The sequence below is a fragment of the Canis lupus genome, chromosome 16 (genome assembly GCF_011100685.1).
Source record: "Canis lupus familiaris isolate Mischka breed German Shepherd chromosome 16, alternate assembly UU_Cfam_GSD_1.0, whole genome shotgun sequence".
NCBI lineage: Eukaryota > Metazoa > Chordata > Mammalia > Carnivora > Canidae > Canis > Canis lupus.
The window spans coordinates 2,700,180-2,724,046 of record NC_049237.1 but is presented as its reverse complement, the minus strand read 5'-3'; the positions used below and the strand labels follow the sequence as shown (position 1 = coordinate 2,724,046).

The 23,867-nt window shown below is 40.0% G+C and overlaps 1 protein-coding gene across 1 annotated transcript in view; it reads left to right on the top strand.

Moving 5' to 3' along the window:
- CNTNAP2 (contactin associated protein 2) overlaps window positions 1-23,867 on the top strand; it is a 2,034,882-nt gene that overhangs the window by 1,206,946 nt on the left and 804,069 nt on the right. The window contains exon 11 of the mRNA XM_038559273.1: window positions 3,608-3,714. Within this exon, the coding sequence (XP_038415201.1) occupies window positions 3,608-3,714 (107 nt within the window). The remainder of the gene's footprint in view (window positions 1-3,607; window positions 3,715-23,867) is intronic.

Below are 23,867 nucleotides of genomic sequence, written 5' to 3'. Positions count from 1 at the left end.
AGCCACAGTGAGAGCCATTGGGATTCAAGTTTGATGAGACTCAAACTTCCAATCCAGGGCCTTCTGTCAAACAAACTGTACATTTGGTAGTTTACTGGAGCAAGAGTCTGGATTTAAGACTAAAATCATAAGTAATACTAATCCATACTTTTTGCAATTAAAGGGATGTTTTCTCCAAACTTCCTTCAGTCCCTTGGTAAAACTTTTTGGCCATCACATTGCTCCAGTGCTTCAGTGGATCAGCCAGCAGGCTCTTACTGAGGGTGGACGAGGCACCTGTCATGCAAAGAACCGTTAAGATAAAAACCCCTAAATGCAGAGTCTCACGGTTTAGAAGAGACAAGATGCTCAAGCAAATAATTACTAAACGTGATAACAGAGTACAGGACCTATGCAAACGGTTTTATGGGATATGGGAGAAGAAATAACAGGAAGTAAGAAGAAAGATCAATTCGCATTTTGTTTTGCTTGGTGACTGCTCCCAACATTTAAATATATATATATAGGGATCCCTGGGTGGCGCAGTGGTTTAGCACCTGCCTTTGGCCCAGGGCGCGATCCTGGAGACCCGGGATCGAATCCCACGTCGGGCTCCCGGTGCATGGAGCCTGCTTCTCCCTCTGCCTATGTCTCTGCCACTCTCTCTCTCTCTCTCTCACTGTGTGCCTATCATAAATAAATAAAATAAAAAATTTAAAAAAATATATATAGTCATGAGGGATTAGGGTTCGAAATTACATTTGAACCGATTCCACTGGGAAATAAAACACACACACACACACACACACACACACACAAAAGAAATAAAACACCTCTCCCCATTAAGAACTAAATGCCAGTAATCAGCATAAGGATAGTGTCCGTTTCAAAACTACAAATTATAGGGAACAGGCATTATAAAATAAAATATTAAAATCCCACTGAAATAAAAGATCACTTTTAAAGAAATCCTTAATACTGAATTTTAGGAGTTCGCAGTCAATCTCACTTGATGGTGATATGCTTCTCATGTGTGTGTAAGTACACAGTAGTCTTTTTTTTTTTTTTTAAATCATTGAGAGGTGGATTTTCTGCTTTGTGCATTATTTAGAGCACATTTAGATTCCAACCTGGTTTTCCCTTGCAACTCAGTACACTTCTGCACTCCTTCCCCCTGAATTAATTGATATAATGAGCTGATGTAAATTACTTTCACTATTAGGCTGAGCTAATATTAACCCACAACCATTTAGAAAGTAAATATACCACATAAAGGCATATACATACTGAATTCCGAACTGAAGTCTCAAGGATTTTTTTTTTTTTTTTTTTTTTTTTTTGGTTTGCCACGATTTTGGAGCATCTGTCCCATTGCTTCATCCCATGATCTGGAGAATCAGGACGGTGGGTAGGAATTCTGCAGAGGGGCCTGTGCCTGGGTGCCTGTGTCTTGGCCTGTGCCATGGTTCTGCCCCCCTGTCATTGCTTTCTCACTCTCCCTGCTGGGAACATTTCCAACATGTTAATTATAAAAATTCAGCTCTCCTTTTGAGGCCCTGGGGAAATGCTCTAAACTTTTTACTTATTTATATTCTACTCTTTATTTATATTCTATTGATAGCTACTCTACTATCCATATTCCTGTAGCCTTTCCTATTCCTTTGATGAGTCATCAAACTGCCTGATGGTATATTTTGTGTGAATCTTACCTCCCACCTCCACCCAGGTTAGAAGATCTTTGGAGAAGGACCCTCTGAGTAGCCTTGATAACACCAAGTTCAAATTCGCATGGAATATAAGTGCCTTTTTACCATAGAGTGGATTTTTTACCCCACTCCGTGATAATCCAACACTGTGCCTTTGCTTGTGTTGTATTTTTCCTATAATAATGCTCTTCCTCTCAGTTTCTTCTCTTATAATCCTGTCTGGTCATTGAGGCTCTACTTGAAAGCTTTATGGTGTGCCCAGAATCTACGTATGATCCCTCATGTGTAACTCCATTGTGCATTATTTGCCCTTGATTATGGCATGTCTCATTTCCACCTCACATGATAGTTTTCACATCTGCAGAATATTTACTTTTGTTGGCTGTAGAGGTCTTGCAATCTTACTCATCTTCTGCTTCCCGTGGTGTTGTGCACATAGCAAGTGTTCAACAAATGTCTGTTGTGTGAGTAAAGGTTTGCAAGGAGTTGTAGAGGAGCAGCGTTCCTATGTGTGACTCGGAGGTTCCATGACAAAGGAGAGTGTGACTGATGGTAAATCAAGAATGAGGGTTGGCACATGTTGTCTCTGAAGCAATTCCTCCCAAATTTTGCAGAGGGAGGCTACCAGGGCATTATGACTAAGGGATCCCCTGCAGTATGGATCTCTTATCAATCGATTGCCTGTGGCCCACTATTATAGATGCTACTGTTTTATTTATTTTTATCTTTTTAAAGATTTTATTTATTTGAGAGAGAGAGATAGCGCACAAGCTGAGGGAAGGCCAGAGGGAGAGGGAGAAGCAGACCCCCTGCTGAGGAGGGAGCATGATGCGGAACTCAATCCCAGGCCCCTGAGATCATGACCTGAGCTGAAGGCAGACACCCAACTGACTGAGTCACCCAGATGCCCCACTGTTTTAATCTGGGCGGACATTTCCGTTTTACAGATTTTTTTATTAAAATCTTGAAATCTTTTGTGAATGTTAATTCTTAGCAATACTTTTATCGGTGAGCCTCTTTACCAGGACTATAAAGAATCAGGTTGTGGGTAAGTGGCAAAGTGGAATTGGTAGGAGAAATAAGGGGATAGGACCAGGAAAAAGGGAATTGTGCCCTGGAAGCTATGGTCCAGATATTCATGGCTCCCATATGTTGCCCCTCTGTTTCCTTCCTATTAATTATCTAGTTTATGAGCATTACCTCCAAACCTCAAAACTACTTATCAGATAGCTAAAATTACTCCATTTTTAAAATGAGAAACTGATATTGAGAAAGGTTAAACTACATAGCCACAGTTGGTTACATAGTAAATAGAAAAACAAGGATTTGAACACAAAACTTGCATTTTTCCTCTATATTATTCTTGGTGCTGCTTTGGGTAGATAACCTGGCTTGCATTGCCCAGCAGGGCAGATGGGGAGACACAGAAGACTTAAAAATATTTTCTTGTAAGACAAATATATTCTCATTCCTGTTGCCATGACATTTCAAAAACTCAAATTCCTGTGAAAAACTCAGTGTTACCCCTTTTTGACTCGATGTTGGCCTTGTTAAAGAATAGGGTGGGAAATAAAATGGCTGATCTTCCATCTTTACCAGGAAGAAATTCAGCTAGTGCCTTTGTTTTTGTGGAAAGGCAAAACAAAATGAATCTGTGATATGCAAATGAGCCTCTCCACTGTTTGTTAATTTCTACTGTTTACTCAAAAATGGGAAACACCAGGCTTGTGATACATCATCTTTTGTGCGCTTGGCACCTTCCATCATGGATCATATTAATCTGCTTAAACTAACAAGGATTAATTGCCTTAGTAAGTCAACCTGGCATTGAAATGATATATTGCCCAGACAGCTTGGAATTTGGCCACTCATAAATCTCATTCGTGTGTTGGTTTATTTCTGTTTGTCTCTTTCTCTGACAGATGTGTGCCCAATCACTGTGAGCATGGCGGGAAGTGCTCGCAAACGTGGCACAGCTTCCAGTGCACTTGTGAGGAGACGGGATACAGTGGGGCCACCTGCCACAACTGTGAGTGCCCATTCCTCTCACCCTCCCCTTTAATCGCCCAGACCCCAGGTCTTCAGCAACCTGGGAAATGCACCCTCTAATCACTTGATTCTAAAGAACCCAGATTTTGTTGTTGCTTCCTCAGAACAGTACTGTAGTTGTCAAGATATATTCTCGTGTGCCTAATGACCCAAAAAGAAGGACCAATGTTCCATAAACATGGTTGGGATTGGAATGCTGATCTTGGATTTGCCTCTGTGTGTCTATGCCATGTCTGGATAGATTGTTTGGGATTTTGTTTTAGTTATAATGTCTCCAATTGGATTCTCATTTATCAGCTCATCCGAGAGACAGAGTGTAATTTGAACATTTAGTGTCTGGACAATAATTGTCTCATGCTCTATCATAACTATTTGGTCACATTTTTCAAATCAGAAAAATAAGTTAGAAAGTAAAGTCCATTAAGTTGTTATATCTAAAATAATAACACCAGAAGGCAAGTGTTTCTAAATATTGAAAGTAAAAAGTGGCACGCAAAGAGGATTAATAAAACACAGATGTGCCTTGTTTTACATAACTGATTTATAATGAAAAGTTAACATTTATATTTTTGTAATTCAAAGAATATTTTTAAGTGAATGTTAACTCTGTAGTTGTCATGTTAATTTTCCAAAAATTCATGGTTGTTTACAAAGCCCTTTTGGAAATAGATTTGCCATAAAACGTATAGTTGAAAGAAGAAGTTCATCTGTGTGTGTGTGTGTGTGTGTGTGTGTGCATGGTGTGTCTGCATGCATGTGTGTGCAAGCATGTGTATGCATATGTGAGTAGGGAGAGAAGAAGGGTGAGGGAAAGAGAAAGAGGTCCAATTTTCAGTCTCCTCCCAATATGCTGGAAAACTGAAAATCTAATATCTAAACCCTATAATTATACAGATTTCTTTCATTCACTTCATTTTTAGGAAACAATACAAAAATATTACCAGAGAAGCATTCTGGGGATAATAAAAATGTAGTACAGCCCTCTGAGCCTTTCATATAGTTACTTGCAGCAATGCACAATAAAAAAACTGTGTTTGGAATGTAAGACCTCAACAAAGAAAAACGTTTGTAATTTATTGCATTTATTTTGGTTAGGAAGGTGTTTAAAAACAAGAGACAAAAATGCTCCTTAAAAAATTAACAGTAATAGAAGATGTATAAGAAAATAAAAATAGGCACTAGATTAATTTTTGGTAAAGTATTTCCATACGGGAATGTGAAAAAGTATTTTAAGGAGTGAAAAACTAAACTGATACTGAAATTAGTAGAATAAAGGTATCATAACTAAAGTTGCTCCTTGCCAATCGCATCAAAATGTTAACTTTCAGCCTGTAATAGTCATTATATGATAAATGGTGTTTGGATTAGGTAACTTAGATAAAATTTCAAACCTTCACTCCACCAATGTATTTATATATTGTGCTACAACTACCACCTTTAATGATTAGAGATCTTGTTCCTGAATATGAAAATTCTAACCAAAGACAAAGAACAAAAAAATCGGTGCTGGTTACCAGGGTTTCCTAACTCAGTGCCCACTCAATATTGAATTGAAAAAGCAAACTATTCTTTTATTTTCATAACTGCTTCCTTCATTTAAATACACAGCAAATAAAAATAAATTTTAAGAATATTAAATTTGTTTTAAATTTAAATACATGCTAGTGGTTGAATAGTTGAGTTTTTGGTATTTTTTGTTTGTTTGTTGGTTGGTTGGTTGGTTTTTTAAAGAGTAACAACTCCAACTATTAGAAATGCTCTCAGAATACTTAGGTCTGACCCTAGTGGCAATCTCTAAATGTAAAAGAGGGATATTATCTCCTCCCTTGTGCTCATTCCTACCTGTTCAGTGTTCTACTTTTGTTTAAAATTCATTTTAACATAGAAAACCTGATCTCTTGTTGTCTTCTCTGAGTGAGGCCAAAATCTCGAAAATCAAGTGTGTGCATAAAGAGAGATTAGAGGGCCATGGTGACATTGGCCTGAAAGGCTTCAGTGACATTAATTGGGTGTGAGAAAATATTTACCTTGTAGCTTATTGAAGGGTATATGCTTCCAAATAAACTGAAAGATATGATATACCACTTAGTCACTCCCATGGATGAGTTAAAAATTGGGAGGCGGGGGTCTGGTCCAGCATATATTAATGAAAAAAATATACGCCGTTCAACTTGATACAGAACGAACAATGTTGCACTTTTACTTAGTGACTGCATGCATAGCAAGAGCATTGAAGTAAGAAGAAATTGCTTCTGACGCTAGCTATGAGGTTATCATGCTGGGTGCCTTTGTAGCAAGTCATTTGACTTCTCGTGGACTTCCTTTATTCCTCTTGATGAAATGGCTACTGAGGTCTCTTATAGTTCTAAAAGCCAGTGAGCTGAGACTTCCAGTCGCTTTTTTTGTGTTCTCTGGTTTTGAATTTTGTTAGCGTTATTAAATATTTTGCCTCATTATTCCCAGCAGAGGACCAAGGATCCCTTTAGAAAAAAAAAAAAGAAAAAAAGAGGAGTTATGGTCATTTTATAATGGTACTACTTTAAAAAGGTAAAAAACAGCTAACTAAAACATAGAGCTTGGCATAAGTAAATATTTCCTAGAGCTTTAAACATTACAATTAAGCTACTATTTCCATACATTTTCTACTCTGGTCCTGCTTGGTCAAGGTAAGATAGCTATTTCTCAGGAGAGGGATGATCATCCAAGCTAGCAGCTGGAGTCCAAGATGGAACTAGGAAGCCCTTTTTTTGATAGGTCACACCGCCTGAGTTTGAACTTGGCCCTGTCTCTTACCCGTAACCTTGGGCTACTTCAATGAAATGCGTGCAGTGACCCCTGTCAAGACATCCTGAGATTAAATGAGTGGTTTAGGGAAGACATAGAAAAGAGCTTTAGCATATATTAGTAATCAGTAAATTTTCACCAATTCATACCTTTCAGAGCAAACATCCTTTGATCTGAACTTCTGTATAGTAATTGTCCACATTCCACAATTTGTCAGTTAATTTCATGCTGCCACTCATTGTGTCACATCCATAGCAGATTGTGTTTGAAGTGAATGATTTCCATAGGGTTGTTTTTGGAAGAATCGAAGAGGATTACAAGTAATCTGGATGTGTCCTAGGCCTGTATCTATCTATCTGTTGGTCTGTAGGGCTCAGAGGGTTGTCATTACAAACCACTCTCCTGAGGAGTCGTGATGTCACCCTTTGGATAAGGAAATGCCACAGAGAAAGCCAGAGGTCAGATCACAGGAAAGGGCAAGCCTGTGTTTATTCTTCCAAACATTAAAAAGTTTAGTTTGTGACCAAATGATGCAAATGCATTAAATTGTTGCAGTTTTATACTCTTTAGATTTTCTTATGCAGATATTCATTCTCAGGGAATGGACTGCTGCTACTGACTAGTAGCATATTGAAACTTAAAATCGTGACAAAGACGTGTTGAATAGTTTATTTATCTTTTATGTTGACTTATCTTCATCCTCTCAAAAGTGTAAGAATGTGTCTTTCTTGTGAGCAAAGCTTCATGTTTATACTTACAGTCTTTTCCTCTTCCTGGTGCTATCTAGACAATTAGTCTCCAAGCTTACTTCCCAATACTTCAGATGCTCTTTGGGATCTCGTTACCATCTCATGTCTTCCACAAGTGTTCCTTACACTTCATAATCATGGTGCTTGCTCATTTACATAAATTAAATACAAAGAGCAATCTCTTATCTTAGGGCTTAGTAGACATTTTTTTTTTCTCATGATGCTGGATCCCATCTTCAACCCCAGTCATTCTACATATGATATTACTCTTAATTGGAACTGCCCTAAAAATCCCCAGAATATTCTCAATAATATGAAATTGTTGGCTGTCTTCACAAGCAAGAGGACATAACAGTTATAAGCAATGTTTTGGAGTGGAAATGTATATAAGAATTATTAAATACCAGATCTTCATCCTGTGAGAAAAATCTTTTTCCAGATTTTTGTTATTAAAAGAGAGATTTTCACCTTGCCCAGATAAATAAACCTTGTTTCTAGAGGTAGGAAGAGGAGATAAACTGGAAAAGCTACATAGATGTCTTCCAATTTAATAATTTTAAAAAATAAATAATAATAATAATTTTAAATTATGTGATTTCTGAGTTCTGAGATTATTAATAAGGTACTGATGTTGCCACACGAATGCAAAACTTAAATTTTTACTAGCCAGTGTTAGAGGAAAAATTGAAATTGAAAAGGACAGTATCCTACATCCTGTAGTCTGGAGTTATTACTCTGTGTCCATAAATTTGTAAACCATAAATTACACTGCACCTTATTACTGCACACATGAAAAATACAGTGGATTTCAGTAATGCACACCATGTTATTTATAATCCATTATACTCATAAGTAATTGAATTCAAGCATAATTTTTAAAAGGAAATGAATCCTACCTGCTTATAGTCACACTAACCTAGAACATAAACACCTAGATTTATTGGCAGTAAGAAATTTGGTGCTTCCATCTGTTTGGAACAACCACAGACTTAGGCATCAATGAAGACAACCTGGAATTTGAGCGTTGCAACCCCACCCCCCAACAAAAGAAGTGTCCACTAAATAGAATCATGTCCTTAAAGAATTGGAATCCATCTCTCAGCTATAAATTCAACTGGCTTATAAGGACCTCCTCAGAATGGCTATGTTATTTTTTTTATATTTTATTTATTTATTCATGAGAGACAGAGAGAGAGAGAGAGAGAGAGAGAGAGAGGCAGAGACACAGGCAGAGGGAGAAGCAGGCTCCATGCAGGGAGCCAGACGTGGGACTTGATCCCGGGTCTCCAGGATCACTCCCTGGGCTGAAGGCGGCGCTAAACCACTGAGCCACCTGGGCTGCCCAGAATGGCTATTTTTAACCTGGTTTTTCACCATACATTTCCTCCCTTTCTCTCTTCTGGTCTCCTTGGCCTCCTTTCAGTTTTTCATGCATGCCTGTACCCTTGCACTGTTTCCACTCCCCTGCTACTGCCACACCACAGGACTTTTGCACATCCTCCCTCTCTCCTTTGTCTGGTATATTCCTACTCAACCTTCAAATTTCAGTTCAGTAGCTACCTCCTTAAGAAAGTTTTCTGTAATCCTGTAATTAGGTCAAATTCTCTTATTCTCAGATATGTCTTAGCACCGGTGATGATTGTGATTTGATATTTATTATTTGTGATTCTTTAATACTTGACCATAATATCTGAGATAAGATGGTGCCAGGTTCTGTTTACCATTTTATTCGCAAGGCCCACCCAACATATATTATGTGCTCAGTGAATGCACACTGAATCAGTGCATGAATGGCAAAGAATGTAAAAAGCATCAATACCTTTTTAAAAACCAATGTCCTTTATACAAATTCATGAATATAGTGAAGCAATGAAGAAAGAGAATAAGTTAAAGGGACAAAAGGAAAGCAAGAGGAGGGCAGATAATAAAGGGAGAGTTAGTGGAAGGCTGAGAGGGTAGTGATAGTAGCAACAGCGGAAACAACCACAAGAGGTGTAAAGTTATAAGAAATTATAGGAGCAAACAAACTTGCACAGTTGAAATAATCATGAGGAAAACATTGTGCCATACGTGTTAAGGCACATTCATTAAAGTGACTTATGGGGGATACGTAGTAATGGTCGCAAAGTAAGTTCAGTAACAAAATGGTATCTCCAATAAGAAAGTGCAGTCAGCTAGTGTACTGGATGGTTGTATGAGCTATTCTAGAATAGATGCAGATACATTTAAATATAGATGAGTGAATGACAAAAAAAAATTGAACTGGTGCAAAATTCGAAGATGAACATAATCCTTTCATTTTTCGTGGAATATCATGTGTACATTCTTGCTATTTGAGAAAATTACAGAGAAGGAGAAGAACTCAGAATTTGAAATTCATTGTCCTGATGTCAAATCCTCAGATCCTCGGGCTATATAGCCAACTTTCTTTTGCCATCAGCTGAGTTTTCTTAGTTGTAGGACAGTAACTCTGTCCCAAACCTATAAACCCTCTGTTTCCTGAAACTCTCTTAGCATATTAGCCCAAAATTGACTTACACCCATAAAGGGTGAAGTCAGCACTTCCAGGACATGATGCTGCCCTCTCGTAGCAACAAAATGAGAAGTATTGGATTTAATCCCCTTCCACCCACCTCCTTTTTTTTCTTCCTCTTCGCTGTCTTGGCTTTGTGTTTGGAACAATCATATAACTTCTCTGAACTTCCTCTGGAACCACCAATGAAATACTGTCTCTTAAAGGGTTTTGTAAATTTAGAAAACATTTGGTATCATTTTGTAACTTTTATTGTACCACTAAGTCTTTAAAAACAGCGAAAGTTTTGTCTGATTAGAAGTAGCATCAGGTTAAGGAGCACTGATATAGTTGATTCTCAAGGAAAAGATCAGAGGGTGCCTCAATATTTAAGCCAATACTCACTGAAAAGATAAAAGGCTTTATTACCAAACATAATGGCTACACATTCTGATTTACATTCATAGGGCGAATCTGCTCTTTCTTTTTTCTTTTCTTTTTTTTTTTTTGAATCTGCTCTTTCTAATCTAGACACAGCATTAAGTAACTAGATTGTGCTTCTTTGTTATCAAGTGAACAATTACCAGTCTCCCAATTTTACTTCCCTCTCATCCTTTGCATTCTTATACCATGACCTACTTCAGATGCTCAGTGTGTCTCTGTTATTAAGGAATGGATACTTTGTCATTAAGGAAGGGCCCCAGAGCACGACCACGGGACATAGGACACATAGGGGCTATACTCCTACCATCACTTATTCGCTTTTTGTCCGTATTTCACCAGTATGTTGAGAGTGGACTCCATTCTGCTTGTGGGATAGATGCTGGAATGTGGAGAAGAGAAATAAGAGGGAAGGATGTAGTATTAATAGCTCCCTCCAAAGAAGTGTATCCTTTCATTTAAAAAAAGTAAAACCCCTTAGGGGTGCCTGGGTGGCTCAGTCAGTTAAGTGTCTGACTTTGGCTCAGGTCATGATCTCAGAGTTCTAGGATAGACCCCAGAGTTGGGAAGCCCACTTATCCCCCCGTGCTCTTCCCCCCTCCATGCCTGTGCGTGCTAGCTCTCTCTCAAATAAATTAAAATCTCTTTTAAAAAAATAAAATAAAAGCTCTTATAATCTTAACTCATTTATGTATCTTTGGCTCATTAGGATTGTGAACTGAGGATAAATTGTCCTGTATGCTTACCTTTTATGGTCTAAGTTGCCACTTTTCATTTTACGAAAAGTGTGGAAATGTAATTACTTGGGAAATTACTTAATTTCCCACAGATTCTTTGTAATTCCAAGCAATCGTTTCATCTTTTCAGATTATATCGTCAGATTATCTATTTATTTCTGCTTCTTTTTCTTACCAGATAGGCTGGGAGAGATCAATCGAGTGAGCAGTAATCGGCTCCAGCACAGTGTTTGGTGGGGGAAGTGGTTTACAGTGGACTGTGTAGGATAACAGGAACAATAAGCCCTTGTTTGGCAGTGTCTATTCTCTAGATGAGAAGGTCACCCTCTCACCAAAGCTGAAGCATTTGGGGAAAAAGGGAAAGGACAAGTGGTGTCACTTCCTGAAATCACACTGATTTACAAAAAGAAACAATAATCCCAGCAGCTCCTACACTCACATTTTCACCTGGCATCTGCAGATAGAGTGAGATGGAGAGACATGGGAAAGTGCCACCTTTGTAGAAATGTTGGAAGGGGATTTAGAGGCCATTCTGTCTTTCAGCCACAACCAAATAAATTACATTGGATTAAAATAGTACAGGTCATTTGGAGAAACACAGCCCAAGGACCTTTACATTTTCTAAGGCAGTCCAAATTTCAAATTAATCCCTTCTTTTATGCCTTGCTTTGGAAAGATGGCTAAGATTAAACCTAGAGAGAAAGGATTTCATTTCAGTTTTGCAAAGACTTTTTCAATAGTTTCAAAAATATATCTTTCTCTTTGAATAAAAAGCCTTTGCAAAAAGTTGATCTACGAATGCATGTTAAAAAGCAGCCTGCCATAGAGACGAGCCATGAACCTGTGAACTGCACAGAGGCTATAAAATGCCAGTGCTCCGTCTCATCTCCAGGGAGGTGACATTGTTCATTAAACTCCTGGTTGAATCCCAGTGACTGTCTCAGCCAAGGTTCTGAGCAAAGAGAAAAAGGAATAGAAAACACTCACCTCTACACCTTCGCCAAGTTCGGTTAAGGGAGAGAGAAGATAGAGGGGAAGCCTGATTCTTGGCAGATAAAGGACACTTCAGAGAGTTTTGTATCTACTCAAAAAAAAAAAAAAAAAAGGAGAATTAAAGTTAAAGATAGTATGTACCTCTCCTTTGTTCCTTCCAACATCTCCCAAGTCAAAGGATTTCTTGCTTTCATATTGACATTAGTCACTGTGCCCCTCCTGTCAGTCTTTGGCTTTACAAATTCACACTTTAGGATTACCTCTAATTCATAGATGGGCCCGATTCATTCGATGATATAATATGTCCATTTCGTATGTAGTGCACTCTGTGGATCACAGAAATAGAGGCAAGAACCTGCTTCTTTTTGAGGTAGAGACACTGGCAAAAAAAAAAAAAAAAAAAGGAAGACAGACAAACAGGGAGCATTAATATGTCAGTAGCAGGTAATGTGCTGATGTGCCCAACTGGTACAAAGGCCAGTATGTATAACATGGGAGGGAGAACAATGTGGACCAAGGTGGATGGGGAAGGGTTCCAGGATCAGCCGAAACCTGGCAAAGCCCTTGCTTGATTGGTTGGGAATGAAGATTGGAATTGATGGGGGGAGGGATGGGGATGGGACAGCAGAGACAAAGTTTGGGAGCAGAAGGAACCATGGGCCATGGAGAAGCACGCTCGTGAAAGGGGCCCGCCTCTGGAGCCCACAAACTGTCATGAGAATGCTCGTTCAGATTTTTACATGTCTCATGAAACTGGAAAAGTTTTAAAACCCCTTCTGGGTTCCTATTTGAGTGCTGTGCTGCTGGAGCCAGGATTGTTAAATATTCAGGACTTTTGTAGGCTGGTTGTTAAGGCTTGGGCGTTTGAACCAGCTATAGCAGGAGGATTTACCCCATGGAAATGAGCAAGCCCAACAAACCCAGACTCTTGCTTGTAAGGCTGGTTTACCAGAATCCTGCTGCCCTGATTCATTCTTAATTAAGCAAGAGCTATAGTATCTGCCTACGCACCTTGTTGTGTAGGATACCGGGAACGTGTAAAATGCCTAGCACGGTTAGAATTAACACAAATGACGCTCGAGAGATGACAGCTACGGTTTCAAATGTAATGTTGTGAAGAGATTGGTCTCAGAGTAACGGCAGGATGTCGGACAGGTAGGCGTCCTTCACTACCTCAGCACCGAAGCATACTTCAGGCATGATTCCTCATCACCCGTGTTTACCACAAAACAACTTCACTTTTGTTCTTTAGAAGAAAGAGTTGAGCTCCTCTCACTACATGAATCCATAAATGACATTAAAGTCTTCCTTAACACACTATTGGCTTATGGTTATTTCTGAGCTATGGGGGACTGGTAAGATCCTGGAACAATGTGCAGGGAGCATTTATGAAGGGCCATTGGGTGATGTAGTGTCATTCAACTGTCAACATTTCTTTTACCGAAGGTGACAGAAATGGCTTTTTGTTAGTAGGTTTGCCTCAACTGTTTAGAGTATAATCTAAGGTAACAGCTGACCAACAATTAGCTCAGTGAGGATACAAAACTAGTTTTAAGATTGCTTTATGATTTTAACCTAAATCTAAAGAATGAGCAGCTTTCTCCTGTCAGGATCACCTCTCATCTGTGACTCAGCTCTGTCAAATCTCTGTTTCTTAAATTAAAGATAACACTTGGTTTGGTTTGCTAATAAGCTCTCTAAGAATACAACTACCTGTAATGAATCTAGTGATTTTTATTTTTTTCACTGTTCACTTGACAAAAACCTGAAGGTTGAATGATTGGTCTCTGTTTTGTTTTTTCAACATTGTGCATGGTGAACAAAGAACTCTCTTCATTTCTTTTGTTGTAATGACTGGGTTCTGCTTTTTCTTCCCTCTTTCCAAGCCCTCCTGGCAAAAGAACGAATAGTTCAGATTGTTGGGATCTGGAATGAAAATGTTGATCTACCCAAATAATTCCTTCTGTTATATTTGTTGTAGACAGCTAATGCCACTAAAGGCAAAAGTTTCCCATGGAAATTAAAGCAATTTCCAAGGAAATTTTGCTGGTTCACATTTTTTAAAGAGTTTTCACATTTGACTGCTTTCAAATTTTAGTATAATATTTTATTTGAAAATATTTTACCTTAGCCAAGGGCAAATGAAATACTATAAATGGATTTGACTAAAAAAAAAAATACAATCTTCATGTAAAGCAAGAGAAAGGTCTAATGGTTTGCATCTCCTTGGTCTCATTATATGATTTTGTTCCAAAGCTACCATGGTGGCTCCCGCCTGCAAAATATGCCTAACCTATTCTTGAAAGACCTTTCTTGCCATCACAGATGCCAGCACCAAATGCCAAAGTTGGCACCTACAAAATCGCTGTCATTACTCATTAGCAGGCATCAAAATGTCCTAATAATACCTTTTGCCACTATCCAGTCCTGTGGAGACATCAATTAAACGTGTCTTGCTTGCCAAGTCATGTGACCAGCTTTCACTATACTAGATAAAGCCAAGTGAGACCATCCGGGTAGACTGGATAAAGAAACACCTTGAAGAGTTTGGCTGAGGAAAGAGAAATTCTTTCCATCCGTGTTACTGCAATGGAATTCATAACTCTAGAAAATGTGTTTTTCCTACCATATGGCTGTCTGTTGCTCAGTTGCCCTACTTAGAGAACAATCGAGTGTTCAATGGAAGGCATGTTCCCACTCAGAAAATAACCAACATATTAAGACTTCTTTATGGTTTCAGTGACCTAGATATAGATTTCCTGAACAAATAAAACCTGAATTTTATCAGGCCAGATTGAGTACCTGAAGCTAGGTAAACGGAGCAAGCTTTGTTAATTCATTGTCCAAAAGGATTATTTTTCCCTCCTTTGTATAAATTCTTTAAATCAAGCTGGTTTAAGTATGTGAGAGAGAAGAAAGCATCCTGAACTCCTGCAGGGGAGAGAAGATCACGATGCGGCAGCTCTGGGAGAGGAGTATGGAACTGCACGTTTATTAGATGCCCTTGGGACGGCAAGTAGGAAAGTCCAGACAGCAACACTTGCTTCCATGTTACTGGTGGGAGCATCTACTACCCTATGATCACCGCCCCAACTCCCCAGACCTGAGCTATTGCAGAAAATCTCCTGCTGTCTTGGCTGGCCATGTGGCCAATTAGCCACGAAGCCGGTCATCCCGAGGGTGCTGAAGTGGAACAGAGCCTGGGAGAGGGAGCAGAATCAGTGATGGGTGACGGAAGGGCAGTGATTGCAAAACGAACCCTCATCAAATCCCTGCTGCATCCACTGCTTGGGATATGCTTTCCACCATTACCGAGTGAAATGGAGAATCAGATCTGTGATGCAGCCCTCACTTTGCCTCAGTACCCTCGCCACAGCTCCACTGCGTAGAGGGCATCCTCACTAAGCTCACCTCTGCAGCCTGACCTAGGTGTGGGGGCCAACAGGTGTCTTAGAAATAAAAAATAATGGTACAGAATGATTCACTGGGCTGGAATAATGTGGAAGACAAATGTATTGAGAAGCCATTGAAATGCTATTAGCAATCACAGAAGAGTTTATTAATAGAAAACATTTCCCCATATCTCCTACACGTATAGATCAGATGCTGAAAGAACTCGCTCATAGTAAAAGCATATTTGTTGAAAGCCCAAGTAACTTGTTCACCATATAAAAATGTCTAAGGGATTTTGAATCAGGATTCAGTCTGCATTCAGCCACTACTTTTTTCTTTTTTTTTTTTAATTTTTTATTGGTGTTCAATTTACTAACATACAGAATAACCCCCAGTGCCCGTCACCCATTCACTCCCACCCCCCGCCCTCCTCCCCTTCTACCACCCCTAGTTCGTTTCCCAGAGTTAGCAGTCTTTACGTTCTGTCTCCCTTTCTGATATTTCCCACACATTTCTTCTCCCTTCCCTTATATTCCCTTTCACTATTATTTATATTCCCCAAATGAATGAGAACATATAATGTTTGTCCTTCTCCGACTGGCTTACTTCACTCAGCATTCTATCTTCACCCTAAGCTTCCCACATACCACCTGTCTTAGATGAGATAAATGAACATGAGGGCCTAAACTCTACCACAGGTGGTACCTTAGCCAAGGAGTGGATTCTCTTTGACACTTGATTAATCAATTGATTAATTGATGTTAACATCAATTTCACACATGATCATAAAAAAAATTAATCTGCACAAACTGTAATTTTCCTGCTGGGATCATTTAGATTCCAGCAGTCTCTGTATTGATTGGGTTTAAGCAAACTATTTCCATTGCGCTTCTTTAATGAGGATGCCATACTGGAGTCTTGGGGAACTTCTTGCTTTTCAAAAGTGCAACAAATAGAACTTCGAGTGGTTGGGAAGATGGGCTTGCTATCAAAAATCAAGGCAAATGTACGGAGTTTGAGGAAGAGCAACGTGGTAGATATTTTGAGATCCTAATGATACACTAGTGTGTTAAGATTAGACACCACACCTCAAAAAGATAAATGGATGCCCTGAAATGTTGCCTTTTGACAGTCTTCTTCTCGGAATATCTGCAGCCACTCCATTTTCCTGAATTTTGTCCCGATTCCCATTCCCAATATGTGGCTACCTGCCACTTTTCTATTTATTTTTTTTTTTTTTTTTTTTTTTTTTTTTTTTTTTTTTTATTTTTTATTTTTTATTGGTGTTCAATTTACTAACATACAGAATAACACCCAGTGCCCGTCACCCATTCACTCCCACCCCCCGCCCTCCTCCCCTTCTACCACCCCTAGTTCGTTTCCCAGAGTTAGCAGTCTTTATGTTCTGTCTCCCTTTCTGATATTTCCCACACATTTCTTCTCCCTTCCCTTATTTTCCCTTTCACTATTATTTATATTCCCCAAATGAATGAGAACATATAATGTTTGTCCTTCTCCGACTGACTTACTTCACTCAGCATAATACCCTCCAGTTCCATCCACGTTGAAGCAAATGGTGGGTATTTGTCATTTCTAATAGCTGAGTAATATTCCATTGTATACATAAACCACATCTTCTTTATCCATTCATCTTTCGTTGGACACCGAGGCTCCTTCCACAGTTTGGCTACCTGCCACTTTTTAACCAAAAGAGGAAGACTGTAAGCAGGGATGATGGGTGGAGAGAATACAGAGGTGGCTGTTTTGCGACGTGGCCCTGACAAGTTGATTATATGTTGGGAGATGTAGTAGAGAAGCCACGTCCCAGTTGCTGACATTCGTCCCCATGGATGTTCATAACCTGACAGCAGCTGCCGTGGGAGCGCGTTAGGGAACCTCAGAGAAACCCAGAGGTAAACGTTCACTTGCTCATGGGTGTGTGTGAACGCAGGTGCTTCCGAGGAGTCTCAGCGCCAATTAATTACAATCACCCCATTCTGTAGAGACAACATAAAATCATTTTAAGGTGTTTTGAAACTTCAGGAAGAGAGTGCATTTATTTTAAAAATTTGCAGTTCAGACCTGTGATGTAGTAATATAAGTGTGTGTGTGTGCATATACCATCTGTGTGCTAGGTAGACTTTACCTTATGAATCAGAAAGGTCCATTTTCTATTTATTTTATTTTATTAAAGATTTTATTTATTCATGAGAGACACAGAGAGAGGAGCAGAGACACAGGCAGAGGGAGAAGCAGCCTCCATGCAGGGAGCCAGACGTGGGACTCAATCCTGGGTCTCCAGGATCAGGCCTTGGGCTGAAGGCAGGTGCTCAACTGCAGAGCCACCGGGGCTGCCCAGAAAGGTCCATTTTCAAGGCACTTTTGGTTACTGGAAATGTGTCCTTTGCTACCCAATTTTGGATCTGATTGAATATGCATTACACGCATGCACACACGGATGCAAACTTGAAGCAAGTGATCAGAGGCTGACTTTTTATAGGCTAACTCTTTTGACTTGGTTGCTCGTCCATAAAACACCAATGCCATATACAGTTCTCACACAGACTTCCCTCCTCTCTGCAAAGGATGGAGACCCAAATGCTGCAAAGCTCGCTGTGGGCGCCTGGCTCGGAAACAGTTCTCTCAGCACTCTCCTGACATTATTAATGGCCCTGATGTACAAACCCAGAATAAAATAGAATTAAAATCCAAAGTTAATTTCAAGCTCCATTAGAAATTAAAGGTGTTGGGAAAGAAATCAATATTTGCCCAGTGCAAAATGACTAAATTCAAAGCAATTAATTCTATTATTTTGTAACTTCTAAAAACTGTAAAAGACCTTCAAACTATAAAACGTTGCCGTGCTCACACATATACAGGATATGTGACTAAAAATAATGACAATGATTTCCAGAAGCAACATGCAAAAATCTATTTTATTACTTTGTAGCCATACCATGTAGTATACACACTAAAATGTGTGTCTTAAAATAGAGCCAATTATTCTGTACAATCTGTGGCTATTTCCAGCAATTACCAACTCTCAGCTGTAAATCTGGGAGGATTTAAGGGGCAGGAACAATGCAAAAGAGCAAAGAGATTTATGTAAATGGAATAAATGTATCCGTTTCCTTAATTTTACTTCCTCTTTCTTCCAGCTTCTTTTTAAGTATTGCTATAGATTAACAAACAAATGACCTTAAAACGCTGTAGTTCCAACTAGTACAAAATATTTTGCGACCTGTAGGGTTGTAGGTCATAACAAAATGTTAAAGTAACCATCAGCAAGAACTTTTTCACGTCGGAATCGCTGCCACTACTTCCCTGCCATGCCTTTTGGGTTCAGACCTTGTAATGAGGATGTGTCACTTGATCCCTCCCCATGTGGAGAAGAAGCCTCATGAGAAGGGGCTCTGGCATCAGTGACCATTTCGGCATCTGGGGCGAACGCCCATAAAAGGTAATGTGGGGCAAACCATTGCTTTGCTTAGGAAACATCATAAGGCTTCTGGTTAAATCCCCTCTTCTGGTGATAAAAACAGTCAATGTGATTAAGGCTTAATAGCGATAGACAGGGGGGCGCCTGGGTGGCTCAGTGATTGAGCATCTGCCTTTGGCTCAGGTCATGATCCCGAGGTCCTGGGATCAAGTCCCGCATCAGGCCCCCTGCAGGGAGCCTGCTTCTCCCTCTGCCCGTGTCTCTGCCTCCCTCTGTGTGTCTCTCATGAACAAATAAATAAAATCTTTAAAAAAAAAAATCAATAGACACGCAGCCAGGCCCCCTGGGGCCACTCGAAGACTTGTCCACAGGAGCAGAGGGAGTAGCCGCTGACAACAGCCTCATTCTTCCAATGGCTAATATTCAACTCCTTGACTTTTGAAAATGTTACCTTGCTTCCTGTGACACTTTGAAGGAGAGTGGGTGCTGGAGTTAGACAGCCTGGGGTGCCAGCCCCTGTCAGTGCATGTGCTCCAAGGTGGTGACTCAGCCTTCCTGGTCCTCACTTTCCTCTTCTGTATAAGAAAAATAATACTTAGCTAGTGAGGTTTCTTCTTTCTTTCTTTCTTTCTTTCTTTCTTTCTTTCTTTCTTTCTTTCTTTCTTTCTTTCTTTCTTTTCTTTCTTCTTTCTTCTTCTTTCTAGAATTTAGAATGCAGGTGAAGTGGATATTCATTACTCTGGACACCACGGGCCCTCACCTGGGGTGGCCCATGGAGCTGCCCTCCTGGGCCTTCCCTCGCTCTCTGCTGTCAGCCCCGCTCTGGGACACCTGTCACAGAGCTCACAGGCCAACGTCAGGGGAAGGCAGTAATAAAATGTCACATTAGAATGCAGAGCTACGGAGATGGAGTAGGAATGGAGTGACAAGTGTTTAAGAACTGTGACTCTTTCTGCACATTGCTTGTGAGTGCATCCAGGTAGTCCGGGGATGTCTTCCCTCACTCTCTCCCCTCCTGATGCTGGGGGAGCTCTCAATGTGGCTCCCATCTTCCCAGGCCATTGAACCTGCTCTCATCAGTGACTTCCACGTTGGCCAGTTGATGCTAATCTATTTAAATGGGGCTTCTGAGTTTGCTTATTGCTTGCTTGCTCCTTCTAGCAGTTTCCTTTGTTCTCTGAGGCTCACCTTCTTCACTTTGGCTCTGTTTGATCGGTGCCCTCATTTCCAATCTGTGTCCCACCTCACTCTCCAGCTTAGTCCTCAGGCTTCCCTTCTCACTTGTATACCTCCCCTGAATGCCTCTAACCACGTCTTCAACTTCTGTTTACATGGTGAAAATTCCTTCACCTGTATAGCTAGTCCAGAACATTCTGCTGGATCCATTAAACTGCCTAATGGACAGTGACTGGCACCCAGTAGGGACTTAATGAATATTTGTTGAATGTGTGAACATCCCAGTATCCTACATGTTATATTCATCTCCTCATTCCACCTGCCTTGCTCGTCCTCCTGTCATACCAAGGCACCTGAATGACCCATTGCAAACCGGGTCACTCGAAAACCCCCATGTCTGATCAGTCACCGAGTTCAGCATGTTCTCCCACTGGGATATCATCTGTGCCCCACCTTCCCCTTGGGGGCTGTGCTGAGCCCTGGCCCTCCTCACTCCTGAGCAACTGCAGAGACCTTTCAGTTCCTGGCTTTGGAACCTTCCGTTTATCCTCTGTGTATCTGCTGAACTGCAATTTCAGAAGAGAGAATCTGGTGCCATCACTTATGAGGTGAAAACCATTCAGCAATTCTTTAAACTTGTTCATATAAAATTTGAGTAAGTTAACATCACAGGGCGTTGCATGGTCTGGTTTCTGCCTGTCTCCCTGTGGTTCCCTACACCTCTCTCCCTTTGCTCCAAGCACTCAGAGCATGTTAGAATGTTCTGTACAAGCCTTTGCAGAGAATGCAGATCCTCCTCTTCCCCCTCTGGTTAATTAACTTCCAGATGTTCTTCATTTCTCTGCTGAAGTTTCATTTATTGCAGGGGATAGTCTGTCATCCAGAGTCTGATTTAGACCCCAGCCTCTGTGCTCCCACACCATGCTGCACCTACCCTACCAAAGAAATAGTCATACAGAGTCACCGGATAATTGCAAAAAAACAAAACAAAACAAAACAAAACAAAAAAACAAAAAACACAATGTCTAATTTGGCTTTTTATACCAAATCAAAGGACAGGACTAATGCGGTAGACTCCCAGCATTGCTTGTTATATGATGCATGAGAATCCTGTGTGTGCCCAAATGGACGCGCCCAGCATGACTTACTGGAGGGATGTTTGCTTGAAGGAAAGTTGAGGACTTGCGTTGCATTTTCAGGCTTCTCTTTCTGTGCCTCTTTCCTCTTGTATTTTTCCTTTCTAACCTATGTCAGATAAGCACAGGTCTGATATCAGGGCGTTGGGAAATTTGGGGCAGGAGTGGGATTCAATCACTGTCGTTTTCCCCATCGGTTATACTTTGAGCTAGTTTATATCTAGTTATGAAAGGAAAAATGAGACTCCCGGTTAAAGAATTTTGGGGCAGAAAAACCTACTGCTCCATGCTTTCTTCCTTGTAGAGTTAGCCTTTACTATAAATTTAATCCTTTCACACTGCCCAGAATGTGTTCAGAGATTTTTCTCTGCAGATTATTTCATCTGGCAGTTAATTCCTGGGTACTTCTGGGAACTGAAGGGAAGAGGCCTCTGAGCTGCAGTCACTGAACTCGGAGACACATTAGTTCTGTGGATATCTGGGTTTGGTTTGGTTTTCTCTAAATCAATGATTTCTTAAATTTCAGTTTGGAAATTATCTGAATGAATCTATAAAGGACAGTTTCCAGGACACCATTCCAAAGGTTTTCTGATTCATAAGAACTGTGATGGGCTCAGGGAATCTGCATTTTCACAAGCTTGACTTGAAGATTCTAGAATATTCTAATGCAGATGGCTCATACCCAATGGGAGGAGGCAGTGACCTTCCCTTTCATTCACTCCACCCAACCAGGAGATGGAGCCTCCCTGGGGTGTTACTCACTCTCTTTCCTTCCCTTGACTACATATGTTCACCAGATTCTGGGGACTGGAAGTCATTATTTAGTGCCATTTTACAGAGTGAACTCGCTGTCTATTCTGCCTCAGTCTTGCCAGGATCATTTCAGTCACTAGCCACATGGGCTCTCCATGGCCGAGTGATCAAAGAGTTTCCATCACCTCATCCTCACCAAGACACAGGACATGGCCAAGAAGAAGCCGCTTCAGAATACACTGCCAAGGGGATTTTTGGGAAGAGGGAGTCCCCTGGGGTCCTCATACCTCAGCCATGGACAGTGGATGAGTGGAAAAGAAGAGTCTAAATTTTGAATCATCCAGTCCAAAGTCTCTCTTTGAACATTGAACACGTGTTGGCGATAACTACAAGGGAAAAAAAAATGTTCTCCCAAAGTGAAATTACAACTTTGCCAATGCAGAGGAGATAAACTTCTCCTAAAGTTTGATTTAATAGTTTAAAAGTGACATCCATAGATTTTGAATCATTATTAATTCATAAATCCCAGAGCAGTGCAACAGTAAGTATGCATTTACAAAAGATGCATTAGATGGAATACATGATATATGTTAATGTTTGCAAATTTTGTTTTATCACAGCACTTCATTTCCAACACGTTTAAATTGCATAAGTGTCCCTGTGACATGCTCACAGCTTACAAAATAATAACAAGAGAGGAAGCGTTGTCTCCCATTGCGAATCCAGACGAATAGATGGTGAGCTGCTCTGGCTGTGCATACAGACGACTCCAGTCCTTTCTAGTCTTTCACCCCTCTGGCTACCTTTTTCATGTCAGTGACAAAAGGTGATACATTTAGTACATCCTGAATACCAACCTGGCACTTCTTTGAACCCTACCCAGCACTTTCTCCTTTTGTTCTGATCTTCATACACTATTTAAGAGGGATACCGGTACCAAGAATTCAGAGAGTAATGATTTCCCTCTTTAATTCTACATTTCTTTAAGAAAGGAGTTCTTTCTTCCTCAAGCTGGTTTCTTTTTTTAATGAAAAAGCTAATTATCCTTTAAAGCAACATTTTTTTTTGCATTTGTAATAAAACCAGGAAGTAATTTAGTAACTTTCTAATAGTAAGTTAATGAGTTTTATCCAAGAGCTAGTATCATGTGGTGCATATTTTTTATGTGTACATAATGTTTCTAAACTAAGCTCAGTTGATTTTTTTTTTTACTTTTATCAGCAAGAAAGAGAGGCTACAAAGACTCATAGCTCCCCAATGTGCTTAATAGGAGTATTTAACAACATCCAAACATCCAAACGTACTCAGTCACTGTGCATGTGGAAAGCTCTTTGACACAAAATGACAAGGATCAGAAACAAATCACTATGTTAGGTATCAGAAAATCTTGTATTTCTTGTGTCCCGCTGAGCTGGTTGTCCTTAGATAAAACCTAACCTATTTTCTTCACCCTTCCATGAATGAGAAGAATGCCTGTAGGTAATCTGAGTAGCGGGAGGTCTAGGCACCAATGTGAAACTACATAAAAGTTTGTTTATTTGCTTGTCTCTAATCACACCCAGTAGCTTCATGAGGTACGTAATCACCTTGTCAAAGCATTATAATGGACTGTATTTTCTTGGAGGAGTCTTGAGATGAAAGATACAAACCAAGCGCATTTTTGAGGGAAGAAATAATGAGCTGGATGACAAAAATTACAGGACAGGGATACCACCTAATAATGTACATTATATCCTAAAACATAGAGCATGTCTGCTACCATAGCAATGCCCACAGATCTCAGACATATGTGCACATATGTCTCATCAAAATGTCCACACTCCACTTGCAGATGTGATCTTTTGAGATAGTTTCCCAGAACTACCAGGGATCATTTTTATTGAAAGAGAGAATTTCAAAATATATTTTTTTACAGATCTAAATCTTCAGCACTAAATATTCACATCAGCAATGTAAGAAAAGGGCATCTATATGGATCAGAAGCTCATGCAATAACAGTGCCTGTTATAGTTCTGTCTTT